This window comes from Panthera onca, chromosome B3 (genome assembly GCF_046562875.1).
Source record: "Panthera onca isolate mPanOnc1 chromosome B3, mPanOnc1 haplotype 2, whole genome shotgun sequence".
Taxonomy (NCBI): domain Eukaryota; kingdom Metazoa; phylum Chordata; class Mammalia; order Carnivora; family Felidae; genus Panthera; species Panthera onca.
In genome coordinates, this window is record NC_138344.1 from 144,083,462 (window position 1) to 144,105,962 (window position 22,501).

General features: G+C 61.1%; 1 protein-coding gene and 1 long non-coding RNA gene across 4 annotated transcripts; one reads left to right on the top strand and one right to left on the bottom strand.

Moving 5' to 3' along the window:
* Positions 1-2,145: 2,145 nt before the first annotated feature.
* LOC132670357 (uncharacterized) lies at positions 2,146-8,937 on the bottom strand. Its single transcript, XR_009606636.3, has 4 exons — positions 8,465-8,937; positions 7,954-8,135; positions 4,782-7,150; positions 2,146-4,401 (listed from the first exon to the last, which is right to left on the bottom strand). It is a non-coding gene; the product is annotated as an uncharacterized LOC132670357 (long non-coding RNA).
* Positions 8,938-8,948: 11 nt separating this feature from the next.
* On the top strand, positions 8,949-22,297 carry TNFAIP2 (TNF alpha induced protein 2). 3 transcript variants are annotated; one of them, XM_060620849.3, is made up of 12 exons: positions 8,949-9,104; positions 12,009-12,375; positions 12,593-13,232; positions 15,176-15,290; positions 15,455-15,577; positions 15,774-15,874; positions 16,462-16,560; positions 17,088-17,208; positions 18,101-18,223; positions 18,462-18,617; positions 18,803-18,924; positions 20,854-22,297. In XM_060620849.3, exons 2-12 carry the CDS (start codon positions 12,024-12,026, stop codon positions 20,993-20,995), a joined length of 2,094 nt encoding a protein of 697 aa, XP_060476832.2. In that variant the 5' UTR covers positions 8,949-9,104; positions 12,009-12,023; the 3' UTR covers positions 20,996-22,297. The 3 variants fall into 3 exon arrangements, with proteins under 3 accessions (XP_060476832.2, XP_078303946.1, XP_060476833.2); XM_060620850.3 differs by lacking the exon at positions 8,949-9,104 and adding an exon at positions 9,168-9,603; XM_078447820.2 differs by lacking the exons at positions 18,803-18,924; positions 20,854-22,297 and having other exon boundaries at positions 18,394-18,605.
* The last annotated feature ends 204 nt before the right edge of the window (positions 22,298-22,501 follow it).

Below are 22,501 nucleotides of genomic sequence, written 5' to 3' on the forward strand. Positions count from 1 at the left end.
TGACGGTCTGAGTCTCCAGGTACCAAGGGGTCGGGATGGAAGGTTCTATGGTGACTCCATTTGGTAGATGGTCCTTTCCTGTACATTGCACAAATGGGGAGACTGAGGCAGGCCCAGAGCTGGGAAGGCTCGTGCCTGTGGCTGCAGAGAAAAACAGTCTTCAGCCCTGGGATCCCGGGTGCACTGGCCTCATGTGCCAAGTGCACCTCACCCAGCAGGAGTTGGCACTGTTCTGTCCTGTTCTAACAGGCCTGGGCCCCTAGGAGACAAGAAAAGGCCGAGACTTGTTCTGCAGCCTGAAGTATTTGGGTTAGATGTGACAGGGACTTCCCAGCAGCAAAAGCTGTAGGACTGGCGCAGGGCAAGTGTCAGCCCTGGAGAGTGTGTGTGTGTGTGTGTGTGTGTGTGTGTGGTGGGGGGGTGGGGTCATGATCCTACCGGTCTCAGCTTGGCCGGCAGGGCTGCAAGGAGATTGCCCCACTGTGCACCTGTTATCCACCCCCATCCCCTGGTTCTTCTCTCCCGGAAAGCTGGCACTGAAATTTGACTCTAGCCTCTGGCAAGGCTGCTGAGAAACCCATTTGCATTGGCAGCCTCCAGCTTGCCAGGGAGGCTGAGTGCTGAGATGGTGTGTGCGTGTGGAGGGGGTGGGGTAGACGCTGAGGCAGACAGTGATAGGTGCCTTCCTGGCCCATCCCTCTGCAGCAGGCCCCCCATGAGCCTGACCTTGACCTTGGCAGAGGTGGGGAGCAAGGAACTGCAGGTGGGCCAAGGTTCTAAGAACCCAGTGAAGTTGAGCCTCCCAAGGACAAGGCGAGAGTTCTGAAAGGCTGCAGGGCCAGGCCGGTGGGGGATCTGACTCCCCTAGCTCCTTTCAGGCCCATCTCCCTACACTGTGGACAGCCAGGGGCGGGTCTGCCACAATCCCTACACCAAGGCTGGAGAACTGCGTCTTGTTGGGGTGCTGAAGGGAGAGGGAGCAGGGACCAGGGGCAGCCCCTCCGTGGATACACGGGGGTCAGGGGTGGGCGGGCAGGAGGCCTGGGTGTCCAGCCTTCCCTAAGCAGGTAATGCAGAGGGGTGGGGTGGGGTGGGAGGAGCAGGAGTGAGGATCAGGAGTGGTTGGGGCTCCCGGGCTCCAGGCTAAGGATGGGGACAGTGTGTTCCAGTGTCGACACTGACGAGCAGTCCTGTGTCTTTCCTTTGTGGGGAAACTGAGGCCAGTAGAGGGTAGAGGTTGCTTCACATGAGGCCAGCAGAGGGTAGAGGTTGCTTCACATCAGGCCCCAGCACAGGTAGCCTGAGACCCTCACAGTCAGGAGGAAGGGAGGTATCAGAGGGGTACCTCCTTCCCCAGGAAGGGCAGGGACTGACAGGCCAGCCTGACTCCACATTTGACCTCAGTAGCCATCAGTGGCCTGGGTGAGTCCAAGGCTGGGTGGGGTGGGGCATAGAAGGTTTGATTTGGTCCTGGCCGGGTTCTCCCTAGGGAGCCCATACCCCATGTTTGAGCCCCAGTCTCCTCACGGAAACTGCCCCCCCACCGGCAGCCCCTGCCTGCCCTGACCCCAGCCCTAACACACCTGCCCCTCCCCCCCGCTCCCCTGAGCCCCAGGCTAGGGTGAGAGCCCTGGGGCTGGGTTCCCAAGGCAGGCTGCAGAGGTGGGGAAGGGTGCAGTCCCAGCCCTGCCACTTTTCCGTCATGAGACCGTAGGCACATTCCTTTACTTCTCCATGCCTCTGTTTTCCTAGCTGTGAAATGGGGGTGCTGTCTGTGCCCCCCAGGCTGGGAAGGGTTACATACGAGCCAGCCAGAAAACCAGATCCCTGGCTCTCTTGTAATGCCATCCCCAGGGCCTGGCCAGGCCATGGTCTGCAAGCAAAACTTAAAAAGGCCCTGGTGCAGGAGTGGGGGCCTCTGAGTGATAGCGAAGCCTGAGGCCGGTGGGGTCGGTGAGTGGGGAAGGCGCCCAGGAGGAGGCGCCAAAGTGGGGGAGCCCCTCACTGACAGGAGCATCCTGTTGCAGTGGAAAGGATTCAGGCTGAGACCCAGGGCCATCTTCCGGAGTGTGTCTGGGCCTGGAGACAGGAAATCAGATTTTCCTGGCAGGAACCTTCATGCCCAGGCGGGTATGTGTGCCTCGTGTGTGTTCCTGTGAGCCCAGCAGTGCCTGGAGGCAGGGGCTGGCTTCCCGAGGCCAAGCTGAGATGCACAGGAGACTGGACAGCAGCTCCTCTGAGGCTGTGGTCAGGACGGTGGGGCCCAGAGGTGGGCCAGGCCAGGGGCACCGGACTCTGGCCATTGACCATTCTGCCTCAGACCCCCTGGCTCTCCCATCCCACCAGGTCTTAGGAGGCCTTGCGGAGAGCCTGGAGTATTTCGTTGGCCATCCTGTTGTCCGGGCCAAGTGTGGGGGAGGGGCTGGCCCTCAGAGGGCAGCTTCCGGACTTGTAGGCCAGGTTGTCTGGCTGACAAGGAAGCATGTGCGCATGGGTGTTCCTGGAATGTGCCTGGGGACAGAGGGGCCTTGCCCCGTGTCTGCACTCCCCAGGTGGAGCAGGACATCCGATCTGCCCCTAGAACTCGGGTCCTGGGCCCTCCCAGCTGATCCCTGGTTCCGCCCCTGTCTGGCCACCCTCTTTCTCCTGCACAGCTCCCTTCTCTTTCCTCTCCAGCTCAGCTTGGCTTCCTTCAATGCTCACGTTTCTTGGGGTTCCTTCCTGGCTTGGGGGTTGCTTCTGGCCTCTGGCCCCGAGCCTGCGGGCTCTTGAAACAAGGCTCGCTCTGAGAAGTTTTGGGGACCCCAGCCCAACCTGAGGAGGGCAGTGAGAATATGCGGAGGGCCACCCTGCCCAAGGCAGAGTGCCCAGGTCCCAGGACATGGTGAGCCACAGCCTGAGAGTCCTGCTAGCCCCAGGACAATCCTGGGGTGACAGACGGGGACTGGAGTGTCACCTAGGAGCCTCGCTCTAGCTCAGCCTCGGACTCGTGCCTTCTGTGGGCTCCTCTCCCTGCTGGGACTCGTGGCTGGGCCCAGCTCCCCTGGAGAGTGTTGTGCCGTACAAGCCCACGGGGCCATACCAGGCAGCAGTGTTTTCGGGTCTCGGCTCTGCCCTCCTCGCTGGTAACCCGGGGCCATCTCCTCCCTGAGGCTCTGTCCCCTCATCTGCAGCACCCCATAGGTGAGGGAGGGTGGGAGTAGATGAGACTGTCCTCAGATCCGGGCACGCTGTGAATGACAGTGTGTCGCCTCTGTCCCCGTACAGCCTCTCTCTCTCTTCCTTGCTTGCCTGGTGACCCCAGCCCCTTCCTTCCTGGCCCCTGACCACATGGAGCCCCCGTACATAGGGCGGCACCCTCATTGGCTAGCAGGCCGTCCTTACGGGGCCCCCACCCCTTCAGGGGAGGGGAGAGGATGCTGCAGTGTTCCCAGAGTCACCCTCCAGCCGCATTGTCACTTCCTTCCTTTGCTGCCACCAAGTCCCTTTGGGAACTCCAGCAGGCCAGAGGGGCCCTTCTCCCGGTCAGGGCCCGCCCTTCCCCTGCTGGCTGTGGAGCACTGGGTGCTGAGGGGCCTGTAAGGAATGCTGCTGATGAGGGCCAGCTCCACAGAGGCCTGGGTCTGGGAGGACCAGGCCCCCCTGGTGGCAGTGCAGGCCCTCTTGTGGGAGAGATGTGCCCGGTGCCGGGAGCTCCCCTGGGCAAGTGCTGCCAGGGTCTCAGCCCGTCCCCCCACCCCGCCATGCCCCGCCCCAGGCCCTCCTCTGGTGAAATGGTTCGAGGGGACTAAACCCCAGACAAGTCAAGCCCACCCCTGGGTCCACTCCTCTCCTGGGGCCCGTGGGGCCTGGACTGGTCCATTGCAAAGACTTTCCTCCTCTCGAGATTCCCCTACTCTGCACAGTATAGCTCCCCACCTGTTAGTGGCCTTTAACATTTATTTGTGAAATGTTTTCATTTTTAACTCTCATAATATTTTGAATAGTGACACAATCACACAGCTCAGAATTTTTGTTAATGTTTACTTACTGATTTTGAGAGAGAGAGGGAGAGAGAGAACCCCAAGCAGGCTCGGTGCTGTCCACACAAAGCCTGACGCGGGGCTCGAACTCACAAACTGTGAGATATGATCTTGATTTCAATCAAGAGTCAGATGCTTAACTGAGTGAGCCACCCAGGCGCCCCCACATAGCTCAGAATTGTAAACGTACAAAAAGGTTATAAGGTGAGATGTCTCCATATTCCCATCCCCTATATCCTTCCCCAGAAGCAACCAGGGGATCCTCACAGGATACTGGCCTTTGTAAAAAGCGATGCTCATCCGAGGAATATACGTGAATAACGAAATGTCAGGCATCCATGAGACCTCTTGCTGGAGGCGGTTGGGGACGCGGGCAGTCCTGTAAACAGAGCAAGTGATGAAGAACCTAACGCCGTCAGATTGCCAGAATCCTCAAATCATGGAATCTCAGGATGTTGGAAAAGAGGAATGTCATGAAAAGCCCCGCGGTTTCTGGGGCACCCACTGGGTGCCTGCCTGGCTGTGCTCCGCGATTTACGGCTTCCCCCCTTCCTGTGGATTCGGGGCAGCGGTAAGAGTCAGCTTCTGGATTCAGACACCCCGGGCTGGGACCCCAGCTCTGCACCTTCTTGGCTGTGTGACATTGAGCAAGTTACTCCCCCTCTCTGGGCCCCATCTCCTGGTGTAAAATTGGAAGCGTTACATGAGAAAACGCAAATATGGTGCTGGATGAGAGCCTGGCTTGTGGCTTGCACTCACCAAGAGGAGCGTCACTGCTCTTTGCACGCACGTCTCTCGTAAGCCTTTCCTGGCAACCTCCTGAGCGTGTGTCCCCTCCACTTCCAGGAGGGAAGACTGAGGCCTGAGGGATGGAGCCACGTGTCTGAAAATACAGATGTGAGTGACGCAGCTCCCCAGGGGCCAGGTGGTCTTCGCGCCCAAATCCCCATCATCATGCCTTCCTTCTCCAAAAATCCAGAAGCTCGCAGCTTCCGGTGCCCTGTCGGATGAGGGGGAGTTCTCAGCACCCAGGCCCTGAGAGGCTGCGGGGAAGCATCCCTGTCGTCCCCGCCTGGCCAGGCCCATGCGGTGCTGGGATTCCCAGAGAGCCCCTGCCATGCGACTGGCCTCTGCCATTGGTGGGGCCTTTGGGGGAGCAAGCCTCCTGGCCGTTTTCCTGGAAATCCCACGGACTCGGAGAAGGGCCCCAGGGCAGCCCCAGGCCAGAAGAGACAGGAGCTGAACTTGACTTGCACTGCCCTGCACTCCTTGGAAGAGTGCTGGGCTTGAGGTGGGCCAGTCTCATGGAACAGCTGCAGGAGCCGTTTCCCCTTGCCTCAGTTTCTCCATCAGGCAGACGCTGAAGGGATTGTGCTGCCGGCTTCCTCTGGGGGAGGGGGGAGGGGAGAGGCTTCATGGGTGATGGGAGGGGCACTATCTATTGGTAAACATTTGGCCTGGTGAGTGCGCGCGAGGGCGGGCATGCCCTGTGAGGGAGGTTCCCGGTCAGCTGTCCTGGCCGTCCCGTGGTCCCTGGGGAGGTCAGCAGACTCCAGCTGAGGTCTGGTGCAACTTCAGATACCCTTGAACAAGTGACTTCCCCTTTTGGGAAAGGCCAGTGGCAGCAGGGACCACAGCCTCAAGGCCTCAAACTCTGTGTCCACTTACACTCTGAGACTCAGTTTCCTCATCTGTCAACAGGGGATACAATGGCTCTGCCCAGTGCCGTTGGTGAGTGGGGCGTCCCCAGGATGAGGGAAGGGTCCCAGGTCGGGGACGGACAGGGAGAAGTGGGACTGGAGAGCTGGTTTAGGGCGGTGGTAAATGCGTAGTCGTCTCGCAAAAGGAAGTGGCCTGTGCCATGGGGGAAGGGCTCAGTGACAGCCTGGAATGCCCCAGACACCCAGTCCTGGGGAGTCCACCACATGGTCAACACTGCCCTTGCGACCGAGGCGCTTCGGCCGGTCTTCCCAGTGAAGCCCAGCCCTTCATTCCTGCGCGATCCCCTCCCTGGGCCTTTGCACCTGCTGACCCTTGCTCCACGCTGCACCCTCCTTCTGCACATGACTGGACCTATCTGTGCCTCTGTTTCCCTCGTCTGTGAAAAGGGGATAATGAAGGAGTGTCTGCTGATGCGAGTAAAGCACTTAGAACAGAGCTCGGCACCTGTGGAGGCCAACACGCGTCAACTGACCGCCCTCAGAATTGAAAGCAGGGTCTCAAACAGGTATTTGCACACCCACGTTCAAAGCCGCATCACTCACGACGGCCACAGGGTAGCAGCAATCCAAGCGTCCACTGACAGGCCGTGTTGCATAAACAATGAAATATTCAGTTGGAAAAAGGAAGGAGAGTCTGACTCAGCTACAACACAGGTGACCCTTGGGGGCATCGTGCCGAGTGACATAAGCCAGTTACAAAAGGAGTAATGCTGTTATGATTCCACTTCTATGAGGTGCTTGGAATAGTCCAGTTTACAAAGAGAAAATGGAACAGTGGTTGCCAGGGGCTCGGGGAAGAAGAAACGGGGAGTTAACGTTTAATAAGTACAGGATTTCATTCTTGCAAGGTGAAAAATGTTCTGGAGAGGGATGGTGGTGAAGTAATAATAATATTGCATAATAATGTACACACCACCGAACCGTATACTTAAGATGGTCAAAATGGGAAATTACGTTATGCGTACTTCATCACAACTTTAAAAACCAACCAGCTGTCATTTCTGAGCAGAGGGAAGGGAGGCCGACTCGCTTTGTCCTGGGCTTCTGAGCCCTGGGCTGCCGGTGAGGAGCTGACCGCTACTGCTGGCCGGGAGCTGATACACTTGACTTCCGGGCTAGGCTGGAGGGGTCTGATGCCACTCTGCTCTGCCTGCTGTCCACCCCTCTCTTCTGGGTGGAGCTGGCCTGCTCTCCCCTACCCATCCCTCAGGGAGGTGGCCACTGGGACAGCAGCTGGCAGGAACACCCCCAACCGGCATCTGATGCTCATTTCCTGCTGAGGGTGGAATCCTTGGCTGGCCTTCTCTGGAAGTGTCTGGCCTCTTGGGGAGGTTTCCTCATCTCTCCAGACGGGATAAAAGCAGCACCTGCCCCACTGGCTGTCGTCCCCTGGCCGTCTATGCAGCCCTGTTTTCAGAGGATTTCCCTTGTGTTGGGGGCTCCGTGTAGGAAGCACTTGACCTCCTATCTCAACTCAGGGAAAGGGGAAGTGAGTGGTACGACCACAAAGGAGAAGGCAACTTTTCCCAACTCTTGGCTGCTGCCCAGGGTGAGGCCATGGAGAGGGAGCCCGGGCAGCCTGGGCATCCAGGGATGAAGTTGGCCGCCCAGCACCTGCCCTGTGAAGTGTCCGTCCTGTCTCTGCTGATCAGGATCTGGGGCTCTGATGGGTGGTGGGGTGTGTGGGCCTGACAACCCCCTCCCCCGGACACACACCCACAATGACCCAGAAAACTTCAGATTCTCCAGTGATTTCCCAATCTGTTTGGGGAGAGGAGAGGAGAGGAGGGCTGGCAGGAAAGTGTGGGGATTGCACAATGTGGCCACAGGAGGCAATGAGCCAGGACCCCTTGGCTCCCACCCTCCTGGCCCCTGTCTGGCTGGATGAACTTGGGGGAGTGGTCTTTCATCCCCACAGTCTGTTCACTAGGGAGGAAATGGAATGACCCTCCCAGCCCCGGGGCACTGTGGCTCTGTTGGCTCCTCTGCAATGGTCACCGCCCCCCCCCCCCCCAACCAGAGACTTAGGGAAAGAGAGTGTGGAATCCGTCTTACTGCCATTTCCTGAGGTCCCCCCACAAGTGCCCCCCAGGGACAGGATCTATAGCCAAGCCCAAGCCTGGTACTTGACCACCACTCCCAAGGAGGAAGAGGAAGTTCTTAGTGCAAAGGGCACCCCCAGCTCCCCTCTACCCCACCTACTCCCTGACCTCAGAGATCTTTGCCCAGCTGGTACGGGGAGCAGGAATCCACACATTGGGGGAGAGAGACCAAGGGCAGAGGCAAACAAAAGGTTGGAAGGGGCAGAGGCTCTAGCAAGAAGTAAAAGGGAAGCCGGTGCCCAGCTGGGGAATTCCTCAATGACACCACTCTTTCCAGAAGGCAAGAATTCCTAAAACAAGAAATGGGGAAGGGGGTGAGGCGCTAATGGTTGCTCTTCACCAGCAACGCCCCCCCCCCCCCCCCCCCGCTCCCCCAGACCCAGAGAGAGGGAGAAACTGGGTTTGGATGAGGAAACTGAGGCCCAGAAAGGGGCCTGCCCTGCCCAAGGCCGGTAAGGACAAGGCTGCACTGCGTGAGGATCAAGCCTGAGCTGCAGGGGTCTGGGCCTGGTGCCTCGGAAGACGTCCCGGCCCCACCCCAATCCCAGAAAGGGAAAGTGCCCCCGCGGGAGTCCGGCAGCACGGTGTGCAACCTCGGGCGACTTGGAGGTCACGTCACCTTTCTGAGCCGTTACCCCCTTTCGAGCCAGGCTTGTGAACGAGCGGATGCCAAGCCCCCAGCACGGTGCGCTGTGTCAGTAGCTGGCCAGCCCTGCGGCCCCCTTCCCCTCCCCGCCTCCTCCAGCAGCGCCGCCCCCCTGCCTCCCGGATACCCGGAGCGGGGACGCCCCAGAGGGGGCAACCCTCGCGCGGCCCAGGGAGTCAGGGTGGGACGGTCCCCGGGACCCCGCGGGGAGAGAGCTCGGGAGCCGGGGCGGGTGCTGGTTCTGTGACGCGGGACAGAGGTCCCGAGCCCCTTCCAGCCGGCCAATCAGAAGCCGTGGTCGGACAATGCTAGCGCCTGGCGGGTCCCCGTCCGCCCAGGGTGCGGTTCCCGCGCCCCCAAGCCGCGGCGACGCCCGGCCAGCCCCACCACCCCGCCCGGGCTGGTGCCAAGCAGTGCCGCCCCCACTCCCCTCGGCGGGGCGCGCGCGACTCGGGACTCGGGGACACTCGGGCCCGGCCCCCGCCCGCGGGGTTTCCGCGCCTGCCGCGGGCGGGGCAGGAGGGCGGGCAGGGGCGGGGGCGGGGGCGGGGTCTGCGACTATTTCAGGCGGCGCCGGTCTCTGCGGGGACAGCGGCGGCCCGGTCCGGACACAGTAAGTGACCTCCACCCGCGCAGCGTCTGTCCCCCGCCGCTCCGCGCGGCTGCCCGCCCGCCTCCGCCCCGGGTTCCCGGCCGATCCCCCGACGGAGCGGCCTGGGCACGTGCGGACCGAGGGGGCAGAAGGCTCCGAGGGCCCCAGGCCTCCGGCGGCCCCACTTCTAGGGAAACTGAGGCCCCTGCGCTGAGCGGCGGCGCGTCAGGGTGCAGGGGGCCCGGATTTGGTGCCCCCAGCCAAGAGCTCCGTCCTGCAAGAGGCAGGGGGGAGGAGTGTGGGGGCAAGGCGCAGGGGTCTCTGGTCCTTCTGCAGTAGGGAGGCTGAAGGCGGTGGGGCTGGCTGGCTTGTGTGACCTAGGCCAAGTCACTCTGCCTGCCTGGGTCTGGGTGTCCTCACTTGGGGGGATGGCTGTGCCCTCCGTCTCTGGGCCAGGACAGAGGAGCCAGGGACAGAGGCTGTGAGAAACTGTGGGCCTCAGCCCTGACCCAGAAAGGAGGTAAAGGGGTGTGCGGTGCCTGAGAAGAAGCTGGGAGGCCGGGATGGGGTGGGGGGGGGGAGGGTGCTGCTGGGCCACAGGCTGTGGTCACATGATATGACTGAGCCGGTCCCTTGTGTCAGCGTGCCTAGCCTAGAGCCCAGGCTTGAAGGGACGCCTTTCCTGCCCTCCTCCGCTCTACCCCAATGCTGAGGTTGGCTTGACAGACAAGGGGACACACGACAACCTCCCCTTCCTTACAAAGGCTGGCTGGGGGCCAGCACATGGCGGTGGGGTTTTGCCACTTCCTTCAGCAGCCCTGTGAGGTGGGGGTCGTCATCTTCATTTCACAGATGGGGAAACTGAGGCCGATGAAGGAAGGGAGTTATTGCCCACATGCTAGTGAGTGGTGCAGCTGATCCCCTAGCCCATTAACTTTCCACTGCACCAGCCGCCTCTGAAAATCAAGTCCCGGGACCGAGCCAAGGGGGCTGCTGCTTTCTCAAGGTGTGAGAAAGATTTTGTGTCATAGAGGCAAGGAGGCAGCGATGTCGTGTGGGGACCCGCAGGAGCCAGGTCTGGAGGTCAGATAGAGCCTAGCATGTGTGGGGACCGAGGAGGTGTGGGACAAGGAAGGGAGGGCAGAAGTGGGGCCTGGCTACTCAGGGTGATGCCCAGTAGCCCCAGCCTGCTGGCCAGACCAGCTCCTGTGGGTGTGCAGTGTGACAACAGGACAGATTGGGAGAGGGCTGGGGCAGTGGGTGGGAAGGGCGGGAGAGCCTGGCGGCCTTGCACCTTGGCTTTGGGGCTCCCCGGAGCACCCCCTGCTTGGTCCTGGAGCGGAACCCTCAGCCCAAATGGCACATGGAGACAGCTGAGGTCCAGCGGTGTTGGACTCTGCTGAGGGCACTTGGTGAAGCCACTTGGGAGAAACTCAGGCCATCTGCCCCCCCAAGCGGCTCTGGCCAAACTCAGGGGTTTGTGCTGAGGCCCTGGAGGGATGTGGGGGCGGGGGGTAGTTGGGCTGGTGGGGATGTAGCAGGGGCTGTGAAAAGGGTCTGACAGCCCTGATCCATGCCTGCTATGGGCTTGAGGCAAGGCATCTCCCTCCTTGCCTCAATTTCTCCTGGATGATGGATCATCCTATCTGCCTTGCAGAGTTGCCGCAGAGGTGAATCAAAGTCACCATGTTCCATGAGTCACAACTTGTCGTGTTTGCTCTTGGGTGGCGGGGCAGGCACCAGGGTGGTGGATCGCCCCAGTCATCAGGGAGGCCTGATCCTATCTGCTCCCCATTCCCAGCCCTGCCTTGCTCCCCTCTCCTGGGCTCAGCCATGTTCCCCTCCACCGGCCTTGCTCTGATAATGGTTACGGTGCTGGGGGGGGGGGGGGGGGGTGGTGCGGGGGTGGTGGTGCTGGGCACAAGGGGGTCCTGCCTCTCTGAATGCAGCCTGCGAGGCGGTGGGGGACAGGGAGGGAGGAGAACGCAGCACCAGGTGATCTGAGTTCCAGGCCCAGGCTGTTGACCGCAGGCACATTTCCCCGATTCAGTTCTGTGTGATGAGGGCAATAAATCCCCTCCTTTAAGGGAACGAGGAAGAGGAGGGATGGGCACCTGGGGAGGGCGTGGGAAGTGGAGGCTTTTGTGGTGACAGTGTCACCGAATTTGGGACCGGCGGGGTAAAGCAAGAGCCAGGAAGCCTGGCTTCTGGTCTGAGTTGCTGGGTGACCTCAGATAGCTCGGTGCCTCGTCGGGCCCCTGGCCTCTGCTGGCGTGTGAAAGCCTCTCTGAGGTCCCTTCCCACCCCTGGAAGTTTGAGGGGCGCTACGCTTTCCAGACCTGAGCCCCAAAGCCAGGATGGCGGGTGGGGCTCTGCTCCCCTCATGGTCCCAGCAGGAGCAGCAGCCATGTTTTTGCTCAGAGCATCCCTCTGGGACTCCACACAGACAAGAAGAACCAGGCAAGATGGAGCGGCCGCTGGTGCCGTGACCCTTGTGGACCTCAGTTCTTGCTCTGTGCAGAGGCGCAGCAGCCCGGGCTCTGCCTCCTCTCCCGGGGTCTCACGGGATGCAGGATGGCACTCACACCCTCCGGTCCTTTCTCCTGGCCCAGGAGGATTCGCCGAAATGAAGTGAAGGCCCCCTCTGCCTGGGACACCTGGCACGCCCAGATTCCTCCCTGCCTCTGGTGATCTCGGGAGGGACTGGGCAGTACTGGAAGAGAAACCATAGGTGCTGAGAAACTGGTGTCCGGGGAGGGAGCTGAATTGTTCGTGCCGCTCTGGGCTGGGATCACCAGACCCGGAAGGTCACACGGTGAAAACAGGCCAAGCAGGCTCATGGCTGCCCCTGCGGATGTGTGCCGGGGCCTGTCTGCTGCAGCCGCTCTTACCTTCCCTCTCCCCTTGCCTGTTGCCCATCTGCAGGCCCGAGTTGGGGTGATGCTGAAGATGATGACCTTCTTCCAAGGCCTACCCGGCCAGCAGACTGTCCCAGGGGTTCCCGACCTCCCCACAAGCTCCCAGAAGTTGCCCCCCGCCTCAGAGGTGGAATCAGAGGCCTCCATGTCGGAGGCCTCTTCTGAGGACCTGGTGCCACCCCAGGAGGCCAAGGGAGCCCCGCACAGGGATGAGGAAGAGGCTACCAAGAAGAAGAAGAAGAAGAGGCCAAAAGGACTGGCCAACGTGTTCAGCGTCTTCACCAAAGGAAGGAAGAAGAAGGGTCAGCCCAGCTCGGCACAGCCAGAGGGCCAGCCCGAGTCCCAGCCTGAGCCGAGTGGCCCGCTGCCCACAGGTAGGCCGGGGCCCCGGGCGGCGTGGGTACCCGGGATCGGAGCCGGCGGGGGCGCCCCGGGCAGGGCTGGGGCGCATCCCGGCGAGCGGGGCGCGAGCGCGGGAGAGACGGGCTTGGCCCGGCCGCGCCGGGAGGAGGCCGACCCGCTTCCGCCCGGGCCGGGGCGCGCGACGCCCCCTCCCGGGCGCCCGCTGACGGCGTGTCCCCGGCCCCGCAGCGGAGGAGCTCAAGGCGGACCTGGAGCGCGGGCGGCTGGAGGCGGCGCGGCCGCTGCTGGTGCTGGAGCGCGAGCTGCAGGCGGCGGCGGCGGCGGGCGGCGAGAGCGCGGAGGAGCTGGTGCGGCGCCAGAGCAAGGTGGAGGCGCTGTACGCGCTGCTGCGCCACCAGGTGCTCGGCCTGCTGCTGCGGCCGCTGGACGTGGCGCCCGAGCGGCTGCGCCAGGCGCTGGCGGTGCTGACGGAGCAGGAGCGCGAGGACCGCCGGGCGGCGGCGGCGGCGGCGGCCGGGGGCTCCGGGGCGCTGGTGGCCGCGCGGCCCCGGCGCTGGCTGCAGCTGTGGCGGCGCGGCGTGGAGGAGGCGGCCGAGGAGCGCCTGGGCCGCCGGCCGGCCGCGGGCGCCGAGGGCCTCTCGGAGGCCGAGCGCACCTTTCTGCACATGGGCCGCACCATGAAGGAGGACCTGGAGGCCGTGGTGGAGCGACTGAAGCCGCTGTTCCCCGCCGAGCTGGACGTGGTGGCCGCCTACGCCGAGAGCTACCACCGGCACTTCGCGGCCCAGCTGGCGGCCATGGCGCAGTTCGAGCTGTGCGAGCGCGACACCTACATGCTGCTGGTCTGGGTGCAGAACCTCTACCCCAAGTGAGTGAGGAGGCCGCGCTGGGAGCGGTGCTCGGCGAGTCTCTGCCGTCTGTCTGGCCCCAGAGACTCAAAGGAGCAGGGCCCGCGCTGGGTCTGCTTTGCACTCGGAACCCTTCGTTTCCTGGCCTCAGCCACCTTCCACAGGTGGGGAAACTGAGCCGCCGAGAACGGCAGGGACTTCGTCATTCGTTCCTGAGCTCCCATCCTGAGGAGGGGGCCAGGTGGTGACCATCCAGGGCAGGGAGGGCGGTGGCAGAGGAGACCAGGGACCGTGGGAACCAGGAGCGGGGGCCCTGACCAGCCTGAGTCACTTGAGGGAGCCGTCCAGGAGGTGGTGGAGGAGGAGGAAGAGGAGGGAAGGGAGGGGGAACCAAATTCTGCCCGTGGCCGGAAGTAAGAGAGGCAGGCAGGGGAGGGGACACGGCAGGCCTGGAAGAAACTGGAGAATGATGTCCCCGCAAGAGGAGTCATCTTCCACCGCCCAGAGGCTGAGCCCTGACACGTTCAGGCAGCTGTGCAGAGCTTGCCAGTGTTTGGATTTACCCGGCAGGCTATGGGGCACTCCCAGGGGTGCAGCAGGGCTGTGTGGCCATCGAGCCGGGTCACCCCGTGAGCCCACTGCAGAGCTGGGTTCTGGCCACTGAGGCCCAGGGCTCCCTGGGTGGGAGGCTGGCTCTGCTAACAGAGTGCCTCGGGGTGTCTCGGGTCTCCTCTGATTGACCCAGACTCTGCGGGGCCCTGAGCGCATCTGTCATTTGTACAAGCAGGGTGAGGAAAGACTGGCAGCGCCGTGTGGAAAGGTCCAGGGCACGGAATGCCGGGGGCTCCTATGGGGGCTGACCCTGGTCCCCAGTGTGAAGCCTGCAGGAAGCCTGGAGGTATAGACAGCGTGAGCAGTGTCTGAGGGTCTCCGAGATAAATCTGGGTGGCCGGGGGTCTCAGCTGGTGCTGGTGGGTCGGCCTCCAGCGGGGGGCGAGAGGAAGGGCCCTGCGGGGGCAGTGGGCGAAGCAGCAGGGTGCAGGGAGATTGGCATAGGGCAGGAGCTGTGGGAGAGACAGGCCGGTCGTGAGCCAGTTTCTTCTTGCTTATCCTAACTCACCAGGAAACGCTGGGCACTTGCATCTCAGCCTTCCTGTCCCAGTGACCTCAGGGCTTTTGGCCTGGGGCCCACTGGGGTCAGCGCAGCAGGAAAGTGAGGCCAGCTGAGTGGAGCCGTGGGGAGAGGGAGTCTCAGGAGGTGCCGTCGGGGCCTTTGTGGCCAGAGTGGCCAGAATGCAGGGAACAGAGGGACGCAGCCACATCCAGACAGGGGAGAGGGGCAAGTGTCCAGGCGGACAAAGGCCTCTGAGGAAGTGCCAGGGCTGGGCAGTCCCTGGGGACCCGGGGTCCCACACAGGCGCCACAGAATGAGTGGAGTAGCTGGGGTGGGGCAGCCCTTCCGGCCGGGACTGACCCACCCTCCGGGGGCAGCAGGGCCAACCTGGGGGTGGTGGAATAGGGCTGGCAGGATGCCTGAGGCCAGCAGTGAGGGGATGAGGTCGGGGCGAGGCCGAGAGCGAGTGGCTTGTCTCACAGCTGCCACCAAAGGAGCCGGGTTTTATCTGTATGAGACGGAGGCCTTGTGGCAGGGAGGAGGCCGGAGTTGGGTTCGAGAGGCAGTTCCGCCTGCCGGCTGGAGGAGGGATTGCTGGGGACGAGGGTGGGAGCCAGGAGGCTGGAGAGGACGCCTCTGCCATGACCCGGGGGAGAGCTGGTAGAGGCCGGGCATCAGGTGGGCTTCTGACCTGAGCCAAACTGGGCAGACAGAGACGGAGAAGCAGGGATGGGGGAGGGCAATCGAGTTCTGGGCCCGCCAGGAACTGAGGCTGCGAAGGCGGGCTCTCGCTCAGCGAGGCGCCGAGGGGGTGCAGGCTTCCTCATGCTAGCCCCCCTTTGCCTGCAGTGACATCATCAACAGTCCGAAGCTGGCGGGGGAGCTGCAGAGACTCAGGCTTGGGAGCCTCCTGCCCCCCAGGCAGATCCGGCTGCTGGAGGCCACGTTCCTGTCCAATGAGATGGTGAGTCCAGCGCCAGGGCGGGGGCGGCGGGGGGGGGGGGGGGCAGGAAGGAAGCTAGGGGAGGCTCGGAGACAGGACGCAGGCAAGGAGCTTGACAGGGACTCTTCCACGTGGGCAGGGTGATGGGGCTCCGTGCTACCCTAACCTGCCTCTCCTCCCCACAGACCAGTGTGAAGGAGTTGATGGCCCGTGCCCTGGAGCTAGAGTGTCAGCGCTGGGCCCGGGATGTGGCTCCCCAGAGGCTGGACAGCCACTGCCACAGCGAGCTGGCCATTGACATCATCCAGGTAGCACAGCCGGCCCCTCGTGCTCTCGTACAGGCTGCGTGCAAGAAGCCGTGCACCGTGCGGGGCCCACACCCATGGGATCCCTGCGTGTGCACACGCACGTGTCCACTCCGAGCACCACCCGCCCCTTGTTCCCGCATGTTCCCCGGTCCTGGTCCAGGTGGGCTCTCGCTCAGCTCTCCCCTCACCCCTGCAGATCGTCTCCCAGGGCCAGGCCAAGGCCGAGAGCATCACCCTTGACCTGGGCACGCAGATAAAGCAGATGCTGCTCCTGGAGCTGGCCACATTCCTGAGGAGGTGGGTGTGCGGTGAGGGGGGTGGGGGTCTGCCTAGCCACTCCTCTCAGAGCCGTCTCTCCTCCCTTGTGGCCCAGGTGGGTATCCTTTTCCTGCCTCTGGGGTGTCTGTCACTATAAGCAGGAGTCCTTTCTGCCCCCACACCTCCCCCGGGACCCCTGAGCGCCTCAGGTGATCTGACCACCCACCCCCTCCCACTCAGCAAGAAGCTCTCAGCACTGCAGCCTCCAGCTGCAAAGAGGACCCCCGCCCCCCATGAGGCTGCTGGCCTCCTTTCTGGTGGCACGCCGGGTCTGCAGCCCTGCATTTCTCTTGGCTGCTCCCCACCCCTCACCCCCTCTCCAGTCCTCCAGCTATAGAGGGATCTGGGGGGAGGAGTGGGGGCAGCGGGAGCCTTGACCCCACTGGCTTTAGCGTGTGAAGCCCGTTCCGTGATGCTCGGGGGCCAGCAGCCCCTCCCTGGACTGCAGGGAGCCTGTCAACCGGAAAAGCACTCTGTAGACCCAGGGAGGCTGCTGGGCTGGCCGGAGGCTGCTATTGTCCCGGTGTTTGTGCGGGTCCGGCATGTGCCCCTTCCGGTTTCAACAGCTACCAGCGAGCCTTTGATGAATTTCTGGAGAGAGGCAAGCAGCTGAGAAATTACAGGGCCAATGTCATTGCCAATATCAACAACTGCCTGTCCTTCCGGTAAGGGCGCTAGGAGGGGTTTGTGGGAGCGGGAATCACTGGGCCCGCCAGCCTACTGGAGGGAAGGGCAGCTGGAAGGGGGAGAGGAGTTGCAGGGTTCGGGAGGGGGTGGAGGGTGCAGCATAAGCGAAGATGTGGAATTCGAACGAACATGGCCTGTGAGTTGATCGGGGTCTGTAGGGGCAGCGGCAGCGACGTTTATCAAGTGCTGGTGGGCCAGCCCTCCTGCGGAGGATTTATTTCTTATTTTATTCTCATGACACCCTTGTGAAGTAGGCGCAGTGGTTACATCTGTGAAGCAGATGTGGGTTAAGAGCATGTGGTGCAGGTGTTTCCAGGGGCTGAGAAGGGCTGGGTGCTGCCTGGGGCGCAGAGATGGGTTGACTTGGACTTGCTTCCACAGGGAATGGGGAGTCACGGAAGGTTCTAAAGTGAAAAGGTGGTTTAGGAAGATTTGCCAAGGGCATTGGGCTCTCTGGGTATGGGGCTGTAGGTTGACCTCCCTGCCTCCATCCATGTCCTTCCAGGACAGCCATGCAGCAGAAATGGCAGACACAAGACCTCCCCGGCCACCTGCTGGGCCCCCTGAGTGAGCTCAAGAGTCATGGCTTTGACACCCTGCTCCAGAGCCTGTTCGGGGACCTGAAGGTAGAGGGAGCCCCCCGCCCTGGGATGCACGCTGAGCTTAGCATTGGAGGGGGGCACGGAGGGGGCCCGGGAGGGGAGGAAGGGCAGAAGCCAGTGCCTGGCACTTGTGCGGCCAGCTTTGAGGCCCATGCTGCCCAGGCGATGGGGGCCATGGAGGGCTTTGACCTCGTCCCCACCACTTCAGCCCGGGCTTGGTCTCAGAGGGGTTGCCCAGGGCTGGGAGCACGCAGAAAAGCTTTAGTGCCCCTCCCCACATCAAGACCCCGTCCTGAGCCTGCATGCTTTTTCTCCAGCTCCCCCAGACCCACCTGCCCATGCCGTGTCCCCATGCCCGACTCCCAGCTGTGATGCCCAGAGGCTTTGATGGCCACTGCCTCATCTGTTCTGGGCCAAAAAATACACAGAAAGCCCTTGGCTCCCATAGCAGAGGGCGAGGCAGGGGTCCTTGGAAATGAAGAGGAGGGTTCCCTGCCTGCTTTCTGTGGGAGCCCGCCTTGTCCCTGCTGCTCAGGACAGGCGGCCATGAGTGGCCAGCCAGTGGTGAAGGCCGGGCAGTGACCCTGGGTGACTTGGCACAGGTCTTTAGAGGCTCAGCCAAGCACAAACCCTTGTTTATGCAGGAATGTATTTATTTCAGAGGGGCGGTGGAAAAGGCCCCAAGGCAGACAGATGGTTGTCCTGGCTCCAGAGCTGCAGCTGGATGACCTTGGAGAAGGGTACACGGACCCTGTCTCCACTTCCCGTCTGTGAACGGGGACTTGAGTTCCCTGGGGAGTCCTCGAGACCCCCTTGCCCCTGCACTGGGCCCTGTGTGTCCGCGTGCGTGTGTCTGCGGCTGGTGGCCCTTCCTCTGTAGGGCGTGACCAGACATCCTGCCTCTCTCCTGTCACAGCCGCTGTTTAAGAGGTTTACACAGACCCGCTGGGCCGCCCCCGCGCAGACCCTGGAGGAAATCATCTCCACCGTGGGCGAGAGGCTGCCTGAGTTTTCGGAACTGCATGACTGTTTCCGGGAGGTGAGGAGGTGCCGGGCTGATGGCTGGGCCCGGCGGGGAGGGGCGGGAGGGACAGTCTGGACACACGCTATCGTGCACATACATACTCAGAAAACACATGCACACACACACATGCACACGTACCACTCTTTTGCTTGGTCTCTGCCCCTCCCCGGACTCCTGCCTTCAAGGCTTCGAGGGAAGGTGGTGAGCTCCCCACCGGTGATGGCTCACGCGTCCCCGCCCGTTCGCCTCCCAGGAGCTCATGGAGGTTGTACACCTGCACCTGGTGAAGGAGTACATCGTCCGCCTCAGCAAGCGGAGCCTGGTCCTCAAGTCCGCGGAGCAGCAGCAGCAACTGGCGGGTCACATCCTGGCCAATGCCGAGCTCATCCAGCGTTTCTGCACTCAGAACGTAAGCTCCCGTCTACCCTTCCCAAGCGCCACTGGGATGGGCGGCCCCTCCCCCCAAGTCCGTTCAGGGCCAGGCACGACCCCAGGCCACTCCAAACCCGATCGGTTCTGACCTGAACTTCTCTGAGCCCTTGGGTGCCTTTTGGGGAAGGGGCAGCCTACCTCCAACCACACCTGTGCCTGCAGGGCTCCCCAGCGACCTGGCTGCATCACGCCCTCCCCAAGCTTGCCGAGATCATTCGCCTGCAAGACCCCAGTGCCATCAAGATTGAGGTGGCCACTTATGCGACCTGGTACCCTGACTTCAGGTGAGAAACAAGGGCACCACGGGACCTGGGCAGTCAGCATGGCCCTGCTGGACCCGGTCGGAGCCTGGTAGGGCCGGAGTCGGTCCCTGCAGGGCTGGTAGAGCTCAGATACTGGCCTTGAGGATGCAGTCCCAGCAATTAGCCTGTGCAGAGGGCTGACTGTGTGCCCGACGCTGCCAGGACCTTTACAGCAGCTCATGCGTCTGAAGCTCACTGACCACCTTATGATGCTGGTGAGGTCTGGAGAGCTTAAGGAACTTGTCTAAGGTGACACAGCTGGTCAGTGGTAAAGCCAAGATGGCAAAGCCAGGTAGTCTGGCTCCACAGTCCATGGTTCTAGCCTAATATGATACTGCCCTCAGAGGGGAAACTGAGACCAGAGAGACTAGGGACCTGCTAGAGGCCATGGCAAGTCAGGAGTGAAGCTGGGGTCCACCGCTGAGGTCATCCTAGGGATCCTCAGAGTGGAGGTGCAGCCCCCCGCTGCCTGAAGGTCTGGTGAACTAGGGCAGTTTTTTCTCTAGGCTGAGTCCTCTGACATGACAGGGAAAGTTTGCACAGTCTTGAGTTGGAGTGCTTAGCCTAGTCCAGCCTAGTCTAGTCTCTGGCTGATCCACTCCATCCATCCACCTACCTGTCTACTTATCTATACACTCATCCATCCATCCATCCATCCATCCATCCATTTATCCATTCACTCATCAACCCATCCACCCATCCATCCATCCATCCAGTCATCCAACCAATCAATTATCCATCCATCCATCCATCCATCCATCCATCCATCCATCCAAACACCCATCTACATGTCTACTCATTTACCCATCTGTGTAGCTATCCAGCCATCCGCTCATCCACCCTTCTACCTATCTCCAACTGTCTAACCTTCCGCCTACTCATTCATCCATCCATCCATTTAGCTACCTATTCATCTACCCGTCTACGTCTACCCATGCATCCATTCATCCCATCCATCTACCCCCTTACCTACCTATCCATCCACTCATCCGCTTACCCGTCCATCCACCCACCCATACAAACACCAATATACTCATCTACCCATCCATCGAGGTATCCATCCATTTGATCAGTCACCTGTCTACCTATCCAACAATCCATCTACCTCCCCACCCACTCATTCATCCATTTATCCATTCACCTACCTAGTCATCCATCCGTCTACTCATCCATCCATTCACTGATCTGCCTATCCATCCATTTATCCATCTACCCATCCGTCTACTCACCAACCCACTTACCCATCCCCTCATCCATCCATCCCCTCATCCATCTACCCACCTGTCCCCCATCCATCCATCTATCCATCTACCCCCCCACCCACATGTCCATCCATCTACCCATCCATCCTCCCTTGCTCCCTCCATCTACCCATTATTGAGTGGTGTCCTGCTTAGTGCCAAACTCTGTTCTCGCTATATGCGTTACTTCTGCAATGAAGTGGAAGACAGAACAGTCTCAGTCCTCCCTCGTGTAGGTTGCAGCGTGATGAGAGTCATAATGAAGTGATCAGGCACAGAAATAAACTTACGAGCTGTAAGGATGGTTTAAGCAAGGTTGTGAATGACAGGAGGTGCTGACTTTAGAGATGGGAAATCTTGGGGGAGGTGACATTTTAGCTGAGACCCGAAGAGTAAGGAGCCGCTCACCTCCAGAGTGTGGGGAAGAATATTTCAGGAGGAACAGCCAGTGCAGAGGTCTGAGGTGGGCAGGGGTTCGGTGCACTCCAGGGAAGGACAGGTGTCCAGGGTCCTGGAGTACAGCGGGCAAAGGATCGAGTGAGTCCCCCTCATGGGCAGGGGCTTGGCTGCGGGGCCCTGTGGCTTGGGCCAGGTGTCTGGGGAGCTGGAAAGAGGGGTGAGCAGGGGTGTTGGTGACTAGACTGGACTGACAGGATGCTTTCCTTGCCAGCAAAGGCCACTTGAGTGCCATCTTGGCCATCAAGGGAAACCTATCGAGCAGTGAGGTCAAGAGCATCCGAAGCATCCTGGACGTCAGCACGGGGACACATGAGCCCTTCAAGTCCCTATTTTCGCTTATAAAAGTTGGTTAGCTTTTCCTGCCACCTGACCTGCTTGTGAGCATACAGTGAGCATCGGGCACCACCCCGCTTGGTGGGCAGCCACCCACTTGGGGGCTGTTCAGACCAGCCCCCGCTTCTTGGCCCCTCGACAGGCTTCCGGCCTACTGCTGCTGCTTCTGCCCAGCCTTGGCTAAGGCACAAACCCCTGGGCAGCTAGAATTGGATAGGCCCCGATTTGTTTACCGGTCCAGCTGGGGGCGGGACACCCAGTGTGGGGAGCTGCATGGAGCTGGGCTCAGCACGTCTATGGACTCGAAGGCAGAATTGGAAAGGCAAGGAGGCAAAAATGAACTCTTATCCGGGTCCTCGGCCTCCTGGGTCCTCCATGCACTGACAGGGGTGCCTCCATGGGTCTTCCTGGAAGTCAGCTTGAGGTCTGGACAGGGCAAGCCTGACCTCTGACCCCTTGGCCTCTGTATCAGTGTCCCTGTTGCTGCTGGAACACATTTCCACAAACGTGGCAGTTTCAGTTGGAACTTATCCTTCAGTTCCGGAGGTTAGAAGTCTGACACAGGTCTCATGGGCTACAACCAAGATCTCAGCAGGGCGGGCTCCTTCTGGAGGCTCTGGAGGGGATTTCGTTGCTTTTCCCAGTTTTTAGAGGCTGCCTGAATATCGTGGCCCGTGGCTGCCTTCCATCTTGAAAGCCAGCAGTGGCCAGTCAAACCTTTTTCACATCACAGACCTGAGACCTTCTCTCCTGCCTCCGCTCCCGTTTTCCAGCTTTAAGGACCCTTTTGATTACCTTTGGCCCACCTAGATAATCTGGGATCATCCCCATTTTAAGGTTAGCTGATTAGCAGCCATAATTCCTTAATTATGGCAGGTCCCTTGGCCGTGGACCCTGACATAATCACAGCTCCAGGAGTCAGGACGTGGTCATCTCTGGGGTGGAGGGGCACTATTTTGCCCACTGCAGCCTTCATGCATCCCTGCCCTGTAGGGCACCTTATCCTACCCCTCTGTCACCACCCCCCCCCCCCAGGCCTCTGCCCACCCACGAGGCCCTCCAGCGCAGCCAGTGCAGTTCAGACTTAGGCACGCCTCAGCCGCGTGCTTCTGACAGTACTGAGCTGGGGTTTGTCCCCTCTTTCCAGGTACTGTGGCCAGGAGCTGGCCTGTGTAAATGGTGCACAAAGGCCTTTGTACATTTGTAGGAGTTAGTGTGTGTTAATAATGTCATTAATATTATTTTTGATAGTACTGCTTTTGTATGTATGTACTCAGGACATGGTCCGGATTTTTATAGCTTAATATAAAAAACTGATTTCAGACGTGGCTTGGAGTGATTTATTTGGGGAGCAGGAATGGGGGGCAGCAGTGGCTTTCTTAGCCTCCGGGGGCCTGGGAAAAGCCCGTCTCCCAGGCTCTGGGTCAGACCCCCAATGTGTCCGATCCTACAGCGCCCCTCCCCCTTCTCACCCATAAGCATGAGCTTTGGAAGGGTCTGCCTGTGGGGCATGACCAGTCACTTCA

What these genes read in the sequence shown, in the direction of transcription:
- TNFAIP2 (XM_060620849.3), top strand. Translation starts at nt 12,024, where the DNA reads ATGCTGAAGATGATGACCTTCTTCCAAGGCCTACCCGGCCAGCAGACT. An exon ending in GTGCAGAACCTCTACCCCAA is followed by an intron (nt 13,233 to 15,175) that starts GTGAGTGAGGAG and finishes CTTTGCCTGCAG; the next exon opens with TGACATCATCAACAGTCCGA. An exon ending in AACAACTGCCTGTCCTTCCG is followed by an intron (nt 16,561 to 17,087) that starts GTAAGGGCGCTA and finishes ATGTCCTTCCAG; the next exon opens with GACAGCCATGCAGCAGAAAT.